This window comes from Entelurus aequoreus, linkage group LG11 (assembly GCF_033978785.1).
Source record: "Entelurus aequoreus isolate RoL-2023_Sb linkage group LG11, RoL_Eaeq_v1.1, whole genome shotgun sequence".
Lineage (NCBI taxonomy): Eukaryota > Metazoa > Chordata > Actinopteri > Syngnathiformes > Syngnathidae > Entelurus > Entelurus aequoreus.
Window position 1 is genome coordinate 39608399 of NC_084741.1, and position 20717 is coordinate 39629115.

The 20717-nt window shown below is 39.9% G+C and overlaps 1 protein-coding gene across 4 annotated transcripts in view; it reads left to right on the forward strand.

The window, feature by feature from the left end:
• ptprub (protein tyrosine phosphatase receptor type Ub) overlaps positions 1-20717 on the forward strand; it is a 528033-nt gene that overhangs the window by 316620 nt on the left and 190696 nt on the right. For all 4 annotated transcript variants that reach the window (XM_062063249.1, XM_062063250.1, XM_062063251.1 and 1 more), the window contains exon 5: positions 8960-9075. In XM_062063249.1, coding sequence (XP_061919233.1) covers positions 8960-9075 — 116 coding nt within the window. The remainder of the gene's footprint in view (positions 1-8959; positions 9076-20717) is intronic.

The following is a 20717-nucleotide window of genomic DNA, read 5'->3' on the forward strand; positions in this document are numbered from 1 at the left end:
AACACATCAGCGAAAGTCCAGTCCATGGTGGGGCCAGCAGGAACCATCCCGAGCGGAGACGGGTCAGCAGCGTAGAGATGTCCCCATCTGATGGACAGGCTAGCGGTCCACCCCGGGTTGGGAGCAGAGTAGAAAAGAAAAGAAAAGAAACGGCAGATCAACTGGTCTAAAAAGGGAGTCTATTTAAAGGCTAGAGTATACAAATGAGTTTTAAGATGAGACTTAAATGCTTCTACTGAGGTAGCATCTCTAACATTTACCGGGAGGGCATTCCATAGTATTGGAGCCCGAATAGAAAACGCTCTATAGGCCGCAGACTTTTTTTGGGCTCTGGGAATCACTAATAAGCCGGAGTTCTTTGGACGCAGATTTCTTGCCGGGATATATGGTACAATACAATCGTCAAGATAGGCAGGAGCTTGACCGTGTAGTATTTTATACGTAAGTAGTAAAACCTTAAAGTCGCATCTTAGGTGCACAGGAAGCCAGTGCAAGTGAGCCAGTATAGGCGTAATATGATCAAACTTTCTTGTTTTTGTCAAAAGTCTAGCAGCCGCATTTTGTACCATCTGTAATCTTTTAATGCTTGACATAGGGAGGCCCGAAAATAAAACGTTACAGTAATCGAGACGAGATGTAACGAACGCATGGATAATGATCTCAGCATCGCTTGTGGACAAAATGGGACGAATTTTAGCGATATTACGGAGATGAAAGAAGGCCGTTTTAGTAACACTCTTAATGTGCGACTCAAACGAGAGAGTTGGGTCGAAGATAATACCTAGATTCTTTACCGAGTCGCCTTGTTTAATTGTTTGGTTGTCAAATGCTAAGGTGGTATTATTAAATAGATGTCGGTGTTGAGCAGGACCGATAATCAGCATTTCCGTTTTCTTAGGGTTGAGTTGCAAAAAGTTAGCGGACATCCATTGTTTAATTTCATTAAGACACGCCTCCAGCTGACTACAATCCGGCGTGTTGGTCAGCTTTAGGGGCATGTAGAGTTAGGTGTCATCAGCATAACAGTATATAATATATATATATATATATATATATATATTATATATATATATTAGGAGTGTGGGGAAAAATCGATTGGAATTCGAATCGCGATTCTCACGTTGTGCGATTCAGAATCGATTCTAATTTTTAAAAAATCGATTTTTTATTTATTTATTAACTTTTTTTTTTTTTAAATAATCAATCCAACAAAACAATACACAGCAATACCATAACAATGCAATCCAATTCCAAAACCAAACCCGACCCAGCAACACTCAGAACTGCAATAAACAGAGCAATTGAGAGGAGACACAAACACGACACAGAACAAACCAAAAGTAGTGAAACAAAAATGAATATTATCAACAACAACTGTATCAATATTAGTTACAATTTCAACATAGCAGTGATTAAAAATCCCTCATTGACATTATCATTAGACATTTATAAAAAAAGAAAGAAAGAACAATAGTGTCACAGTGGCTTACACTTGCATCACATCTCATAAGCTTGACAACACACTGTGTCCAATATTTTCACAAAGATAAAATAAGTCATATTTTTGGTTTATTTAATAGTTAAAACAAATTTACATTATTGCAATCAGTTGATAAAACATTGTCCTTTCCAATTATAAAAGCTTTTTACAAAAATCTACTACTCTGCTTGCATGTCAGCAGACTGGGGTAGATCCTGCTGAAATCCTATGTATTGAATGAATAGAGAATCGTTTTGAATCGGGAAAAAAATCGTTTTTGGATCGAGAATCGTGTTGAATTGAAAAAAAAAAAATCGATTTTTAATCGAATCGTGACCCCAAGAATCGGTATTGAATCGAATCGTGGGACACCCAAAGATTCACAGCCCTAATATATATATATATATATATATATATATATATATATATATATATATATATATATATATATATATATATATATATATATATATATATATATACATATATTCCTCACATACTATTTGACTAAAAGAGTTCGCACTTGCCGCACTGCGGCGCAAGCGTGATGATGTCCCGTTATCGATGGGGAAAATGCATTTTTAGACAATATGATTTGCCTGAGCGGCTAGGAGACCCCGAGAGTAACAAGCGGTAGAAAATAGATTAGAAAGGACAAATTTTAAAAAAAACCTTGAGACTTCCTGCAGGCCGGATTTTGGACCCGCGGGTCATAGTTTGGGGACCCCTGGTTTATACCAATTGTTGTCGTATCGCATTGTATTGTGTTCCAACGACATAAATATAGTTTTTTGGTGTTAACTTTTACAATAACCATTGCTTGGTTAATATGCAGGTCACAGCATGCAAATGGAGTGTTGTTGGCAGTTTTACTTTTTTTTTTTTAGAAGGATTTATAGGTGGAACAGTTTTTCACTATTTAGAATGCACAGAAGTTCTTGTCTCAGATTATGAATCTTGGACAAGATTCCAAAAAAGTGCAGTTCCTATAGAGTAGAGAAACTGCATGTATGGATGAACCAAATGCAGTCAATCACTGACTGAGTGATGGCACTTCCCACAAGCTGAGTGATTGACAGCCTTTGTGAACACCAGACTTCTGATTCCACTCCATTCTGTCATCATTTTTGAACTGTTTGAATCAAACGCTTGTATGAAGGTCCTTATCAGTGTTGTCATTAGGTGTAGCTACGGTATAGCAATATGGATTTCACTACTTGGCAGCAATCACTGCAATGAGGGCACAATTAATTCCAGACCTAACTCATTTGTGCTTAAATAGCAGCTGTACAAATCGAAACAGACGGTAAACGGGAAGAGATCCAACTTAAGTGAGGAAGCATTTAGAGCTAAAACATCAGTGTTATAATATGTTTAGTCTTTTCATTGAATAATTAACTGACATTACTTGTAGTAATTAATCTTTGCAAATTACTACTACAATTACTCATCTCTTTGTTTATACTATTGAACCAACCTGCTTCAGGTTGGGGAAAAACAAACTTTTTCATCACTGTCTGTGATACAAAAAACAAGATCAACAAAGTGCACATTCAGGGAAATAGTGGTGAGAGAGAAGCAAACATTTGCTTCTCCCTAATGATTCAGCTCCACTCTTGGTCTGCCATCTCTTCCCGTCAGTCATCTGGAGTGACAAGTCGACACGTGCCACCCTATTTCTCAGACATGGCAGGCCGAGCGGCCAACGTTTACACAGTCATTTGGCTCTGCAGGGTTCTCTACTCACTGAGCTATTGTTAATCACAGAGTTGGGTGAGAGGGTTACTCCCACACTGATTCATTGGCAGCTCCACTCAGCATGCTGAGATGTTACTAGTCAAAATGTGGAGGCTTGATGCTTACTCTCTGGCTTTCCTTTCACACATTCACTCCCACGCTCTATTTATACATAGCCTATCACAGCCCATATCATGCTGCACCATAGGGATGACCCGATCAATATTTTTGGCCTCCAGAGTCGCAGTTTCACTTTGTACAAAAAGATTTGGCGTGTGCCGACAGGCTACGCACATGCAGAGTGAGCTTTTACGCTCAAAGATTTTACACATTATCCGATCTTGATCCCATTTTTTGGCCTCAAATTTGATCTGATTTTGGGTCCTGATCCGATTCTTTGACAATAGATTATGGATCTGGAAATGTTTCATCGCAAGTAACTAAAGTAAACCCATTTTTTTATAAAGCTTCTCTTATTAAATGTAGAATTTGCTAGAATTCTTGTAAATCAGATTATGTATTAAATGTGTGGTATTAAATGCTACACACAATATGCTCAAAGAAAATAAAGTGGTTAGTGCACAATAATTAACAATAATATCAGAGTTTATTAATCAAAGTTTATTTATATAACCCTTAATTACAAATACTTCAAAGGGCTGCACAAACCACAACTACAAAACCAGTGAAGTTGGCACGTTGTGTAAATCCTAAATAAAAGGAGAATACAATGATTTGCAACTTATATTCAATTGAATAGACTGCAAAGACAAGATACTTAATGTTCGAACTGAGAACGTTACTTGCAAATAATCATTAACTTAGAATTTAATGGCAGCAACACATTGCAAAAAAGTTGGTACAAGGGCATTTTTACCACTGTGTTACATGGCCTTTCCTTTTAACAACACTCAGTAAACTTTTGGGAACTGAGGAGACACATTTTTGAAACTTTTCAGGTGGAATTCTTCCCCATTCTTGCTTGATGTACAGCTTAAGTTGTTCAACAGTCCGCTTCATAATGCGCCACACATTTTCAATGGGAGACAGGTCTGGACTACAGGCAGGCCAGTCTAGTACCCGCACTCTTTTACTACGAAGCCACGCTGTTGTAACACGTGCAGAATGTGGCTTGGCATGGTCTTGCTGAAATAAGCAGACGCGTCCAGGAAAAAGACGTTGCTTGGATGGCAACTTATGTTGCTCCAAAACCTGTATGTACCTTTCAGCATTAATGGTGCCTTCACAGATGTGTAAGTTTGCCATGTCTTGGGCACTAATACACCCCCATAACATCACAGATGCTGGCTTTTCAACTTTGCGCTTGTAACAGGATGGACCACCACCATGGCTCTTTACTTCTTTGGTCCGGAGGACAGGACGTCCACAGTTTCCAAAAATAATTTGAAACGTGGACTCGTCAGACCACAGAAAACTTTTCCACTTTGCTTCAGTCCATCTTTGATGAGGTCAGGCCCAGCAAATCTGGCGGCGTTTCTGGGTGTTGTTGATGAATGGCTTTCGCTTTGCATAGTAGAGTTTTAACTTGCACTTACAGATGTAGCGACGAACTGTAGTTACTGACAGTGTGTTTCTGAAGTGTTCCTGAGCCCATGTGGTGATATCCTTTACACACTGATGTTGGTTTTTGATGCAGTACCGCCTGAGAGATCGAAGGTCACGGGCATTGCCGCTTACGTGCAGTGATTTCTTCAGATTCTCTGAACCTTTTGATGATATTACAGACCGTAGATGGGGAAATCCCTAAATTCTTTGCAATAGCTCGTTGAGAAATGTTGTTCACGCATTTGTTCACAAAGTGGTGACCCTTGCCCCATCCTTGTTTGTGAATGACTGAGCATTTCATGGAAGCTGCTTTTATACCCAATCATGGCACCCACCTGTTCCCAATTAGCCTGTTCACCTGTGGGATGTTCCAAATAAGTGTTTGATGAGCACTCCTCAACTTTCTCAGTCTTTTTTGCCACTTGGGCCAGCTTTTTTGAAACACGTTGCAGGTATCAAATTCCAAATGAGCTAATATTTGCAAAAAATAACAAAGTTTACCAGTTCGAACATTAAGTACAGTATCTTGTTTTTGCAGTCTATTCAATTGAATATAGATTGAAAAGGATTTGCAAATCATTGCATTCTGTATTTATTTACGATTTGGGTTGTGTACATCTTCGGCTCTGATCCCACATCAGGGCAAGAAAAAACTCTACCCAATGGGCACAATGAGAACCACCCCACCCCGGCCCCTCGGATGGCCGTTGCAATGGATGGCAAGTGGATACAGTTAATAATGTGAGAGTCCAGTCCATAGGGATGCCAACAGGGGATCCTCTTGTATGTTGACAAGTCAGCAGTGCAGAGACGTCACCAAATGATGCACAGAGGAGTGGTCCATCCTGGGTCCAACCTTGGAACAGCTAGCACCCTCTCCCTGGAAACTGATCCGTAGCCACCTGATAACCTCTCCACGCAGGAGAGACGGGCAGAGCAGAAAAGAGAGAGGACAGATCAACCGATCTAAAAAGGGGTCTATTTAAAGGCTAGAGCATGGGTGTCAAACTCTGGCCCGCGGGCCAAATTTGGCCCACCGTGTAATTTCATTTGGCCCTAGAGGCAATATCAAATTAACATTAGAGCTGGCCTGCCGGTATTATACAGCGGCGGTGCCGCTGTAACACCGCATTCACCGCTAATACTCATACTTGCCAACCCTCCCGATTTTCAGTGCCCCTCTGGAAAGTCTCCCGGGGTAACCATTCTCCCGAATTTCTCCCGATTTCAACCGGACAACTATATTGAGGGCGTGCTTTAAAGGCACTGCCTTTAGCGTCCTCTACAACCTGTCATCACGTCCGCTTTTCCTCCATACAAACAGTGTGCCGGTCCCTGTCACATGATATATGCGGCTTCTACACACACATAAGTGAATGCAAGGCATACTTGATCAACAGCCATACAGGTCACACTGAGGGTGGCCGCATAAACAACTTTAACACTGTTACAAATATGCGCCACACTGTGAAACCACACCAAACAAGAATGACAAACACATTTCGGGAGAACATCCGCACCGTAACACAACATAAACACAACAGAACAAATACCCAGAACCCCTTGCAGCACTAACTCTTCCGGGACGCTACAATATACACCCCCCGCTACCACCAAACCCCGCCCCCCCCAACCCCGCCCACCTGAGCCCCGACATTAATGAACTAGCATCCCAGCAAAGATGGCAGGTATCTGGCTTGGGCACATCAGATTCGATCAGTGTGTCGCAAACTGAGCAGTAAAAAGGCCTGAATGGTTGATTTATTCATTGTTATTTTATTTTCAAATTTATTAGCCTGTGGAAAAAGTTAATGTTGATATTTACCTCAGAAGGCTACAAATAGAAAAGAGGCATTCCAATTTTTATTTAAATTTTATTTAATATACCATTGATGTTTTTTCATTTGTTTTCTGAAAGTTGATTTTGCACTATTAAGTTATATAAGCGTTGCTTGTTCCATATTCAGTGTTAAAGCAAATCAGTGTAGCAAACTGAGCAATAATTAACGTTTTATTCATGCAGTTTCTCTTTCTACTTCAAGGCTTGAATGTTTGATTCATTCATTATTGTTATTTTATTTTCAAATGTATTATTAGCCTGTGGAAAAAGTTTATTTTGATATTTACCTCAGCAGGCTGCAAATAGAAAAGAGGCGTTCAATTTTTATTTAAATTTTATTTGATATGCCATTGATATTTTTGAATTATTATTATTATTATTTGAAACTCGATTTTGCATGTCTTTATAAAGTTATATAAGCCTTGCTTGTTCAATATTGAATGCAAAACTTGTTTGGGTCCCTATTAAAGGGTTAATTTGTTCAACCTTGGCCCGCGGCTTTGTTCAGTTTTACATTTTGGCCCACTCTGTATTTGAGTTTGACACCCCTGGGCTAGAGTATACAAATTAGTTTTAAGATGGAACTTAAATGCTTCTACTGAGGTAGCATCTCTAACTGTTACCGTTGGGCATTCCAGACTACTGGATCCCGAATAGAAAACACTCTATAGCCCGCAGCCTTTTTTTGGGCTCTGGGAATCACTAATGACTCAGAAATTATTGACTCCCATTTAAATCAAAGCCCTCCTCTTTCCAGAGACGTACTCCCTGAGTTTGTAAACAATAACAACAACAACAACAAAAATTTAGTAATAACAAGAACAGGAAAAAGAAAAATATGGATTTAATCACTTTAGCATTGTTTATACACTGACACTATGCAAGTATTCTTGGTATTGACATCTGGATCCATCACCCCTACTTTCGATTGAAGCTTTGGCGGTTAGCTTCTTGTGTCGTCCTGCTCGGTGTGTGTAGCATGATTACAAATTAATTTTCCTCTACTCCTCCAGTGATAATGTTACATGTAGGAAACGTTTTCCGCCATGGTGGTGAGGATTAGTGTTTCAGAAGCAGCTTTGCACTGTGGATAGTTGTCGCGTTCGTTGCAGCTTTCTCTCAAGTTCAAGCCGGTAGTCTGGCAAGACATGCAGCCTCCTGGAATTCCTGCAACTCTTGCATATGTGTAACCAGGAATATGGAAATGTAATTGTGTCTCCCTGAGCGTGCATTTCTTTTGAAGGAATCTTTCACATGAGTACAACCTTTAGCCATGTGAACACTGGCACACAGTTGAAAAAAAAAATAGCTGAGCAGTTAAATATCGTCCCCTGATCCAATCCCATGATCGGGATCGGGTCATCTCTGCTACACATAGAGTAAAGTTTTAATGTTATTAATTATTAGTGTGTTAATAATGTAAAAACAATGTATATTAAGTATGTTTCATTCCATTATACACATCATCGGCAGTCACTCGTAGTCGAGTACGACTGTCCTCAGAATAGATGGGTTCCCATTCGGGAGGACGCCTGCGCGTGACGTCTTTTAGCGTGGGGAGACTGATGCGCCTGCAGCCACCACACAGTCCTTGGCAGAGAGGGGCTTTGATCCAGTGGCATGGATCCATGACGACTGGAGACCGCCCTCTGTTGCAGCCTTCATCCGCCTTCAGTGCCGTTGTGACATGCAGTGTCATCCTCCGCCACTTCCACCGTTGAGGTCTTTGAAATACTATTTAACCCATAGCTGGGACCCTGACAGGTACTACCACCCTGGGTCAGAGTGGACCTGGGAGCAATGATGACTGAGGGGTAACTCCACCTTCCCCAAAACTCCAGAACTCCCGAACTGAAGCCTCATCACCGGATGCAGTTTTGAGTCATACCCAGGACCCATTATATTATACGCATATCATACATCATTAGAAACTAGTAATGTAATATAATCACAGTCCACTGGATACAAATTTATGCCAAACATGTGCACATTTGGAACAACAACAACAATATTTATCACTTATTAATCATGATTCATGTTTTTTTCTTGGAAAATATTACCAAAGGTTAATGGGTTTTCACAAATGAACAGTCACATCATGTGTCACTGGTACCAAATTAAAAATTAATCCAGGGTGAAATTAAAATCTTTGATGTTCATGTTCATGTTCATAAAGCCAACACTGAACAAACTATTTTGTCTCTCAAACTGAAAATGATTGTGTTTGAGCCCTGTTAACAACGTGTTCTTTGTGGCGGGCTGAGGTATGTGAGTGGCTGAAAGGTAATAGAGTCTTTTGACGATAGCGCCTTTTCTCTTGCTGTATGCCTCCGCAGATAAGGCACCACATTTCTCCAGGCTTGGAGAAGAGGAGGTCAACGCTGGACAAAATGCCACTTTCCAATGTGTTGCTGCTGGAAAGGCATCTGAGGCGGAGAAATTCCTACTCGAGGTCAGTGATTTATTTGGGGAGATCATAACAATGACTGTACCTGTTAGACTTCTAGTCCTGTAATAAGACCTTCACATTTGCATGAAATGTAGAAGTGAAACAATGTGTGGGCACAGCCATAATACTTAGGTATTTCTAGGGATGTTCAGATCAGGGTTTTATGCTGCCAATCATCAATTAGTGAGAACAGCCATGCACATGCATTAGCTGTATATTGTTCAATGTATACATTGAACGATCTTTAAACTGGCGGTAGTTCCTTATTCTCTTTTATTATATGCAATTGTTTGAGCAAAGCAAAGTCATTAGTACACAAGAACTAAACAAAAAGCAATCTACTACTTATTTAAATAATTTGATTCTAGCCCTCAAAAGACCTCCTGTGTCCAGGGAATTATTCAGAGAAATAGTAAACATACCAAAAACAACCAAAAATATTTTGGGGGTTTATTTATTTATTTTGTTTGTTTTTTGTTTTTTTTTTGTCATAAAAAAATACAATCATGTGTGCTTACGGACTGTATCCCTTGCAGACTGTATTGATCTATATTGATATATAATGTAGGAACCAGAAATATTAATAACAGAAAGAAACAACCGTTTTGTGAGAATGAGTGTGAATGAGTGTAAATGGGGGAGGGAGGTTTTTTGGGTTGGTGCACTAATTGTAAGTGTATCTTGTGTTTTTTATGTTGATTTAATAAAAAAATGTGTTTCTAATTTCTTGTGCGGCCCGGTACCAATTGATCCACGGTCCGGTACCGGGCCGCGGCCCGGTGGTTGGGACCACTGATTTAAATCATTGCCTGAACTAATTCTTCGGTGCATTTATTTGTTTTCATGTTAGCATTTAAGCTAGCGATCTTGCACCAGTCAGTCCGTTAGTTTATCAAAGTGCAGTTATCAATCTTGGTTTTTATTGTTTAATCTTGATTTAATACTAACCATCGGGAGGTTTATCGTAACATCCCTAGTAAGGATTCCTTACAATAGTCTTGTTTCTCAGTTTTTTTTGTCTTACAAAGACAGTAGTTCTGATTAGACTCTGTGATTTATCCCCTGCCCCTCTGCCACATGCAACTGTGATTGGATAACTTGTCCCACCCACCAAAACACAAAATTAAGTATGATCAGATTTAGTCTCTGTCAACATTTGTCTCGTTTTTATGTGTTGACTGAATTGTCAATTAATTTTGTCATTGTTTTCATCAACGTGCATTTGTTTTGATTCGTTATCGTCCTATTTTAGTAATTGAAAATTAGGTCATTGGCGAAAGGGACAAGCGGTAGAAAATGGATGGATGGATATATGATAACTAAGCTGAAAATGTTTAGTCAACAAAATTAAAACTGGCCAAGAGACAGTTTTTATCCCAAAACACTTGTGAGTTTAGGCACCTCTGTTAATTAAGAATCATGAGATGTATGATTTATGGCATTAAAGCATTGACAATGCTCTTACATTTTAAAATTATATATATATAGATATATATATATTATTTTTTTTGCAGTTTGAATGTTTGATTTTTGATTATAAGGCTTGTATGTTAATAGGAACTAGGTAGGTATTTCTGAGGGTTTATAATCTGATCTAAAGTTTTATTAGTGTGGTCTTTGTGAAAGTCTGCACTCTACTTCTTCTATTTTATTATGTTTACTAATATATATATATTTTGTAAGTGACAAAGTTATCTGTTGCCAGAATGCAATTCAAAAACACAATGCAGCTTTATATTTCATCTTCTTGTGGTCAAATATTTTTTATACAAAACCTTAAATATTGTTTGTTTGTTCAGAGTCTAACCATGTAGTTCATGTGGTCTGTGGCTTCCTTTAACCACTAGTTTAACTGCAGTAGAAGCAGACATCAGTGAGATGATTACTAAGATTGGAGTTTTTCACCAAGAGAATGATGTCTGATTTTATTGTGATAATCTCAATTTGATGGATTTTGGTGTTGTTTTAGGTTTAGGTGCTTCGAAAATGTTCACTCATTCATCTTTTGTTTTCAACACTGTCACAACTATTTTGCTTCTTTTACACTTAAGCACATGACCTTTATGCTGCTTTTCATCCATCAGTTTATGCTCGTAATTGTGGCAGCCATTATATGTTTTAGTTTAATAAAAACATTTTGCACTTAAAACACATGAGGCTGTCGACCGCAGTAAGAGATGACATGCTCAGCCATAGTCACTGATTCTTTAACCGGGTTATGTTTGTTTTTGTCTAATTGTCTAATGAGTGAATTTCCACCATTGGGATCAATATTGTTTTGTAGTGATTAAATTAGAGAAATGCCACTGTCGCTCTAATTAGGTTGGACAGGCCTTTTTATCATTGCTGCAAGCACTAAACCTGACAGCAGATATTTTTTAGCCCAAAGATTTGATTAAGGCAACATTTTTTGAGGAGTGGTCAAACATAGCATTTTATCAATACCCCAATCTTACAATATGTAATAGTCCAAATAAGGATATAGCACATAAAGAGCCACTGAAAACAAAGAAGTAGAAACATTCCTATTGTGGTTTATTTTTTATTTGTTTACATTTAAAACACTTCCTTGCGGTCTACATAACATGTAGTGGTGGTTCTTTGGTCAAAATGTTGCATAAATTATGTTTTACAGACCATCTTTAAGTCTCTTTCTGACTGTCTCTTCAGAATGCTCCGTTTTGTGGGCGGTCTTATTTACGTGCCAAAGACCTCCTCCAGGCCAAGACCCATTCGACTGTGTCTCCAGCCTTCAGCCATGTTGTAGTTTTTAGCGCATCCATATTGAGTCTTCTGACAGACATGAGTTAGAACTATACGCTACTTTTTATTAGAAATGGCAACAGCAGATATTGTTTTGCATGCATGTGCATGTACAAGCCAGTCTGCCCCACAACAAGAGGATAGAGAAAAACAAGGAACTTATTGACTACAACTTTGGACTACAACTGAATACAAATAAAAAAGCTCTTCAGGTAAAATATATTTACTGACTCAACTAAGGTTCTGTTCATAACTTTTATGGACAGAATTCTAGGCGCAGTCAAGGCGTTGAGGGGATCCGGTTTGGTGGCTGCAGGATTAGGTCTCTGCTTTTTGCAGATGATGTGGTCCTGATGGCTTCATCTGGCCAGGATTATCAGCTCTCACTGGACCGGTTCGTAGCCAAGTGTGAAGCGACTGGGATGAGAATCAGTACCTCATAGTCCGAGTCCATGGTTCTCGCCCGGAAAAAAATGGAATGCCATCTCCGGGTTGGGGAGGAGACCCTGCCCCAAGTGGAGGAGTTCAAGTACCTAGGAGTCTTGTTCACGAGTGAGGGAAGAGTGGATCGTGAGTTAAACAGGCGGATCGGTGCGGCGTCTTCAGCAATGCGGACGCTGTATCGATCCGTTGTGGTGAAGAAGGAGCTGAGCCGGAAGGCAAAGCTCTCAATTTACCGGTCGATCTACGTTCCCATCCTCACCTATGGTCATGAGCTTTGAGTTATGACCGAAAGGACAAGATCACGGGTACGAGCGGCCCGAAATGAGCTTCCTCCGCCGGGTGGCGGGGCTCTCCCTTAGAGATAGGGTGAGAAGCTTTGCCATCCGGGGGGAGCTCAAAGTAAAGCCGCTGCTCCTCCACATGGAGAGGAGCCAGATGAGGTGGTTCGGGCATCTGGTCAGGATGCCACCCGAACGCCTCCCTAGGGAGGCGTTTAGGGCACGTCCAACCGGTAGGAGGCCACGGGGAAGACCCAGGACACGTTGGGAAGACTATGTCTCTCGGCTGGCCTGGGAACGCCTCGGGATCCCCCAGGAAGAGCTGGACTAAGTGGCTAGGGAGAGAAAAGTCTGGGCTTCCCTGCTCAGGCTACTGCCCCCGTGACCCGACCTCGGATAAGCGGAAGAAGATGGATGGATGGGTGGATGGACTTAACTAAGGCAAAATAAAGTCGCTAAATGCTTAAACTATCTCCAAAGGGACACTTGGAGAAAGTATGAAGGAAGGCAAGATTGTTGTATAAATATCTCCGCCATGCCTCTGTGGTTTGATTTCAAATTTCGGACTTATTTAATTACACAAAAACAGTTACCAACAGGTAATAATCATGGTTTTGCATAATAGGACCCCTTTAAAGACTGTGCCTGTTTGCGTGCATTGAAAGGTGTGCAAACTTGACAGTGCATGCAAAGATGCTAAAATGAAGAGGGCAATCCATTTAGGGTGTCTTGTCTTCATGTATGTGCAGAATATATGCTTATTATTAGAACGCCCACAATATGGGGAGAGGAGATGCAAATATAATCATTTAGCACTTGCAATGGGATTTATCAAGGCTAAAACTGTTCTGTGGCCGCAGTTTTGCATCTATATTTAGCACGTTTGAAATGTGCGTGAAAACTGGCACAGTCAAGCACAAATGACTGCGAAAAAGGATGCGACCGCACTGCAAATACAGACGTGAACAGAGAATCCTCCATCCGATGTATTCATATCAACATATTTGGACTGTCATTATCTATTAAGCAATATCATTTTATACATTTATATTTTTTGGATGACTTAAAGGGGAACTGTACTTTTTTGGAATTGTGCCTATTGTTCACAATTCTAATGAGAGACAGGAAGACAAAATGTTTAGTTTTTTGCATGGTGGCTGGCAATGCAGCTAATGGGAACAATCCATTCTGCCTCTAAGTCACTTTGAAAATGCATCCAAAAACCGCCAACAATACTTCAATTACGTTGCGTAACCTATATAATAACCAAGCTGTAGCGATATTGTTATTGTAAGAGCGAACACTGAGGAACTCGTTTTCTATCGAAGTGAGACATTGTCTTGGGACGGCATGCTAAGCTAGCTACGGCAAGCGATACATACCTTGTGCATCAACAGCTTAATAGCTTTTGAGTTTGTAATGCACAACACAGTGCAATAGTACACCAATCTGTACTGACTGAAAAATATCAACAATCATATTACAGTATCTGTAAAGTATTAGCCCACATTTCATGTTTTGTTTGTACACTGCTCACTCATCAGCGTATGTAGTAGTAATAACAAGCATGCTGTGCTGCATGTATCATGATCAATATTACAGTGACTCACTGGATGGACAGTTGTAAAAATAATTTTTATATGTATATGTCCGCATAGTTTGGCTCCAAGTTACACATTTACACCGTCAAGCTAAGGTGACCTCATTCTCTCAGCTTCCGTCTGCTCCAAGGTTTCCACCTCTCTTCGTGCTCACTTCTATAAGCAGCGGTTCATCCTTTGTATATTCAGCTTCATCTTCATTTGTCCAAAAAATAGTTGTCTTCGTTGTCTGTTACCAAGTCTGCCATGATTACAAAAACACTCACGTTTGTTTCCGGAAGTAGGAACACACATTTTTTGCCGGATGTCAGAAGTTATTGGAAATAAATGCGCTGAGGAAAGAAGTTCCGGTAATGCATATACCAAAATACGGTAAATACCATAACATTCAAAACAAATCACATTATGTTACAAACGGATCTGTTGCTACATTATACATATATTTATACTTGCAGCGTTGCTGGAGGGTTTTGAAGTTGTTTTAGAGGGCTTTGAAGGCTACAACGATGACTCCCATTAGCCACATTTTGCACGTTTTTTTTAATCGTCTTTAGGATTCTGTGTTCTTGTTGCTCATAATGATTATGAATGCACACAATTCGAAAAAAAAGTGCAGTTCCCCTTTAAGGGGCTGATTAAAACAAATTCAAATAATTACATTTTGTTTTCTGCTGGTGTTTTTTGGCATTTTTTACATACAGGAGATATATTATTCATATATATCCTTTCATATACTCAACACCTACGCCTCCCTGAACGTACCTTTGGCGTGCTAAAAATACGTTATTTTGTCTTTATCGCACTGATATAGTATATCGCCAGAAAAGGGGGTGTGTCCTCCATATTCCACAACATAATGTAACCGCACAGGTCGGACTGGTAAAGCATATGATGTCTTAAATGTAGAGGGAAATGAGTGTCTCCTTGCGCACACCCAGTAGTACACACAATATACCTACTCAGTGGCCTAGTGGTTAGAGTGTCCGCCCTGAGATCGGTAGGTTGTGAGTTCAAACCCCGGCCGAGTCATACCAAAGACTATAAAATGGGACCCATTACCTCCCTGCTTGGCACTCAGCATCAAGGGTTGGAATTGGGGGTTAAATCACCAGAAATGATTCCCGGTCGCGGCACCGCTGCTGCCCACTGCTCCCCTCACCTCCCAGGGGGTGAACAAGGGGATGGGTCAAATGCAGAGGACAAATTTCACCATACCAAGTGTGTGTGTGACAATCATTGGTACTTTAACTTCAACTTGACTTAATATCCTTATTTAAATAGGGCGGACTGCGACACTTTTGCAGCTGTTATCAGTTGTACATGTAGTCTGGTGCTGATCACCCGCAACATGCCCACTACTGCTACTTGCATTTTATAGTTTGCACACACTACAGTATTTAGAGCATGATATTTGGATCTTAGTAGCTCAGACGCATAGTAACAGTCCTGTAACAAACTGTAATTTTTCAAATCAAATATTTGTAATAGTTATTTTAATATAAAACAAAACATGACATGTCTTTATTCAAGGAAAAGGCTCATTTGCATTATGACACCATTTATTTATGGCATTTCTTATCATCGTGTGTTGAGGTTTGCACAAAACCAAAGTATTGACACTTGAGACTTAAATCATCGAACGTTTTGCAGCCCGTCTTTACATCCAGTTTGCAGCTGCTGCCATAGTGAGATCTTCTCAACTTTAGAAAATGCATAATGTATTTTGTGTCTGCGGAGGGATTTGCTAGGGCTGACTAAGTTACGGTTTTTAAAGCAAGTCTGGTCTGCAAACAATAGGAGTTGCATAAGAAAGACACAGGCATTTATAAGTAAGGGGAGTCGAAAGAAAAGGACACATTACAGTAAGTGGTATTATGGGAGTCGCAGGGAGATTTAAATAAATGTCAGACCCCCACTGATGCATTATAATAACCTCTACTTTTCTGATTTGAAAATGTGTTAAGTGTGTAAATCTGTGAAGATAAAGTGAACCATTTACACCACACCATTTTCAACAGATGCAGGAAAATGCAGTATTGAGCCTGAAAACGTAAACATCTCAATACGGAAGACTTTGAACAACAGCTTTTTTGGTTCTTATGATATTTGTCCTCATAATAGTTGTTTAGCAAAGTGTAGGATATACTTTTTAGGATAGACTTTGAATTTCTTTTCACTTTCGAATTTCCATTGTCAGTCAAGCATGTTTTCGCACAACCAATAGGGGACAACTAATATACTTGGGGCCGGTTCCAATGTTCACCCTACTCACTACCGCTAGCCCTCACCCCCTACCACCACACCCTGGAAATGAAGCAACAAGGGGTGGAGCTTGTAATCTTCCCTAGGAATTGGGACACCACTTGCTGCGTCACGTTTGCTGCGTAGTTTGCACATACGCCCCACCATAACAACAATGGAGTTAACGCTTGAGATAGTTTTTTTTTGTTATCATTTATCAAATAAACTAAACATTACATGGAGAAGAAGCCGCTATTAAATACTTTTTTGAAGGTATGTATTGTTGATGTTTTTGCAAGCTTTTCGTCAGTTTTTTTGCCTCACGTTAGCTAGCGTGGCTTGCTGGCTAACGTTAAAAACTAACGTTTAATATGTTATAAAACTTATGCAGAATCTAACAACACCCGGAAATGTATTTATTAAACCTCGTAGATCCTGCATGTGTTATCTAACATCAAACCTTTTGAAAAGACACCTTTTAGGAGGATTTCAGGCTTGTCCCTGACAGTTTGGTTTTGTTTTAGTTTTTCCTCTGTGTTTGTCTTCATTTCCTGTCAGCGCTTTTATTTTGGTTGTTTCCTGCTTGTCTCCCTGAGTGCTGTTTTCCCGCAGCTGCGGCTGATTGGCACCTGGCCACACCTGGTGTCAATCAGCCAGCTGCTATTTAAACCTGCCTTGCCATCCAGTCTGGGCTGGAGTATTGTCGTTCGAGTTAATACTTGTCGATGTCGTTGCCATTACTACTTGTCCTTGAACCTGTATCCTGTAGCTCAGTGGGGTACTTGAAGGTATGCCAAGGGGTACGTGAGATTTTTTAAAAATGTCTGTCAAAAAGAACTGTGAAAAGAAATGCAAAAATGCAATATCCAGTGTTGACAGCTAGATTTTTTTGTGGACATGTTTCATAGATATTGATGTTAAAGATTTCTTTTTTTGTGAAGAAATGTTTAGAATTAAGTTCATGAATCCAGATGGATCTCTATTACAATCCCCAAAGAGGGCACTTTAAGTTGATGATTACTTCTATGTGTAGAAATCTTTATTTATAATTGAATCACTTGTTTCCCTGCTTGGCACTCAGCAACAAAGGGTTGGAGTTGGGGGTTAAATCACCAAAATGATTCCCGGGCGCGGCGCCGCTGCTGCCCACTGCTCCCCAAGGGGATGGGACAAATGCAGAGGACAAATTTCACCACATCTAGTGTGTGTGTGACAATCATTGGTACTTTAATCTTAATCTTAATCTAATTTTTCAACAAGTTTTTAGTTATTTTTATATCTTTTTTTCCAAATAGTTCAAGAAAGACCACAACAAATGAGCAATATTTTGCACTGTTATACAATTTAATAAATCAGAAACTGATGACATAGTGCTGTATTTTATTTCTTTATCTCTTTTTTTCAACCAAAAATGCTTTGCTCTGATTAGGGGGTAAAAAAATGTTCACAGGGGGTACATCACTGAAAAAAGGTTGAGAACCACTGCTGTAGCTGTTTGCAGCGTGCTGTCTTTTTGTTCCTAGTTCCTGTTTGCTGGTTCCTGTTTCCCGTTTTCCAGTTTGGCTATTCCTGGTTTCTGGTTTGTGTTTTTACCTTTATTTTTGGACATTAAATTATGTTTTCCCGCACCAAGCCTGCCTTCTCTGCATCTTGGGGTTCGTCACCAACACCACGTGACAGAGGAATCACAGTCACGGTGTCGATCCAGACAACGTTGGCTTGCTAACATTCGTAACGGTCGGTACAAAGTAACATAGATAATCTAAATTGCTGCTTTTTATCACACTCCTTTGAAATATCCGACACATTTGCAGGAAATATGAGATATAACTAGTAACATTAACAGGACATGGTCATGTTACCTCGCCGACTCTCATCGTAAACAGCAATTGTTGTGGTCACATATTGCATTATCTTACGTTAAACTGTTAAAACATACAGACACTATTATTATTACAACCCTGTTTGAAAAAAAAAAAAAAATATATATATATATATATATATATATATATATATATATATATATATATATATATATATATATATATATATATATATAGTATATATTTAAAATCATACGTACATTTGTGATTTTTCTTCTACGAGTCTTCTCACTCTGCGGGGGTGGCCGCTGTTGTTTGGTTCGGTATGCAAATGATGACGTAAAGCATTCTGGGAAATTTTCTTTGGCCCTCACTGGGGGAGTGGGCATCTGAAATCCCTCACTCCGAAGGGCTAGATTCATACACTTACCTCTGGTGAGGGCGGTCACATTTTTTTCCGCTCCCTTCTTCTCCCTGCTTGCTCTCTTTGTTTTGTCTTGTCTGAACTTTTTTGAATCCTCTTTCTTTGCGCTGTCCTCCAAATCTAAACATCAGACATGGAAATGATCAGCTGGACTCTCGACGCAATTGACAAAATCTTTTCAATGAGGAAAAGAGGTTCGGGGGAGCCTGGCTGCCCTGATGGAACCATTGCTGCGGGGTACGTGAGAGATTCCTGGGATAAATGGAGAATCATTTGCCTCTCAGTCCTTTCCATCGAGGACGTGGAAGACATCTACCATGAGAGTATATATCTGATAGTATATATCTGTATCATGAATCACTTTAAGTGGACCCCGACTTAAACAAGTTGAAAAACGTATTCGGGTGTTACCATTTAGTGGTCAATTGTACGGAATATGTACTTCACTGTGCAACCTACTAATAAAAGTCTCAATCAATCAAAAAACCTATTTGGAACCGTGATCGCGGGGAACCTGCTGATTGGGCTGGGCATTGCTCTGGTGTATCATCAAATTCGTAAGACGATGGCAGCCACTCGAGGAGCCCAAAGGCTGTTTGTCGCAATGGAAGGTTTGGGCCGGGCTGTGGTATCACAGACTGTGGCGATTTCTGAACTGAATCGCAAGATGGATCACATCATGGAGAAGCTTGCTGAAAAGGAACAATTGAATATGAGAGCAGCCAGCATGGACGAATAGAACAGACAAGTCATTGTAATGTCTGCTCTCGGAAAACAAACATCCTAATCTAAGATTTGACTCCCTCGAATGACCTTGACGCTGTGAACAACAGGAACAGGCTGTTCTAAAAACACCCCGGAGGACACCTCAATGATGGACGCTTTTGACCTCCCTCCCTCCTCAACGACACCTGGAGTCGAACTTTTGCTTGCATGCAGAACGGCCCGAGCCTATGAACATTACATCATCACACCCAAGACAATGGGCACATACACACACACACCCCTCCCCCATCCCACGCCTTCACCACCGCTTCTTTCCCCTCGGGGTGATGGACGGCTGGCAGCGCTTCATAGCAGCAGTCGCCCTCCAGGGTCCCAACTCCCCGCCCCTCTGTTGCGAGTTGTCGTGATTAAATGTAACGTGTTTATGTGTGCATGGCATGGAGGTTTTTTCCCACTCCAGACTAGGCCCCCTTAGGAGCCTAGTCTAGATTGTATTTTTTACTCGTCTTCGTTCATGCACGGTTCATTTTGTGCACCAGTAAAAAAAACATGGTAACACTTTAGTATGGGGAACATATTCACCATTAATTAGTTGCTTATTAACATGCAAATTAGTAACATATTGGCTCTTAACAAGTCATTATTAAGTACTTATTAATGCCTTATTTGGCATGGCCTTATTATAACCCTAACCCTCTAACCCTGACCCTAACCCTAACCAAATAACTCTAAATTAAGTCTTCGTTACTTAGAATATGTTCCCCTAGTGTCCAAATAACTCTAAATTAAGTCTTCGTTACTTAGAATATGTTCCCCATACTAAAGTGTTACCAAAAACATATAACTTTGTCTTGAATTTGAAGAATTTTTAAAAAAAATGTTTCACTAAAGAAGGGTTCGGTGAATGCGCATATGAGACTGGTGGGGTTCGGTACCTCCAACAAGGTTAAGAACCACTGGTTTAGCAGAATCGCGGCCGCGTCCATTTAAAAGCCCATATTTATAATTTCTTATTTAGTATCGCTTTAAAGTTTTTCACCGTGACTGACAAATTTACGGTTTAAAACAACCATACTATTCAAGTTTATTTTATAGCTGAATTTTTTCCCTAAAGATACGGTGTATAAAGAACATATGTTTTTTTCATAAGTTTTGCCTATTTATTGTTTTTTGTTTGATTTGGCATCACTGTAGTAGAATATATCAAATACTTTACTTTTTCCTTGGACCAATCAACCCATTTGTTTACCTTTTCATGTCAACTTGGGACTTTATAAGAATATAAACACATGGCTATTAAACAAATTGGATTGAACTGAATTGTATTCCTCAACATTGTGTTTTT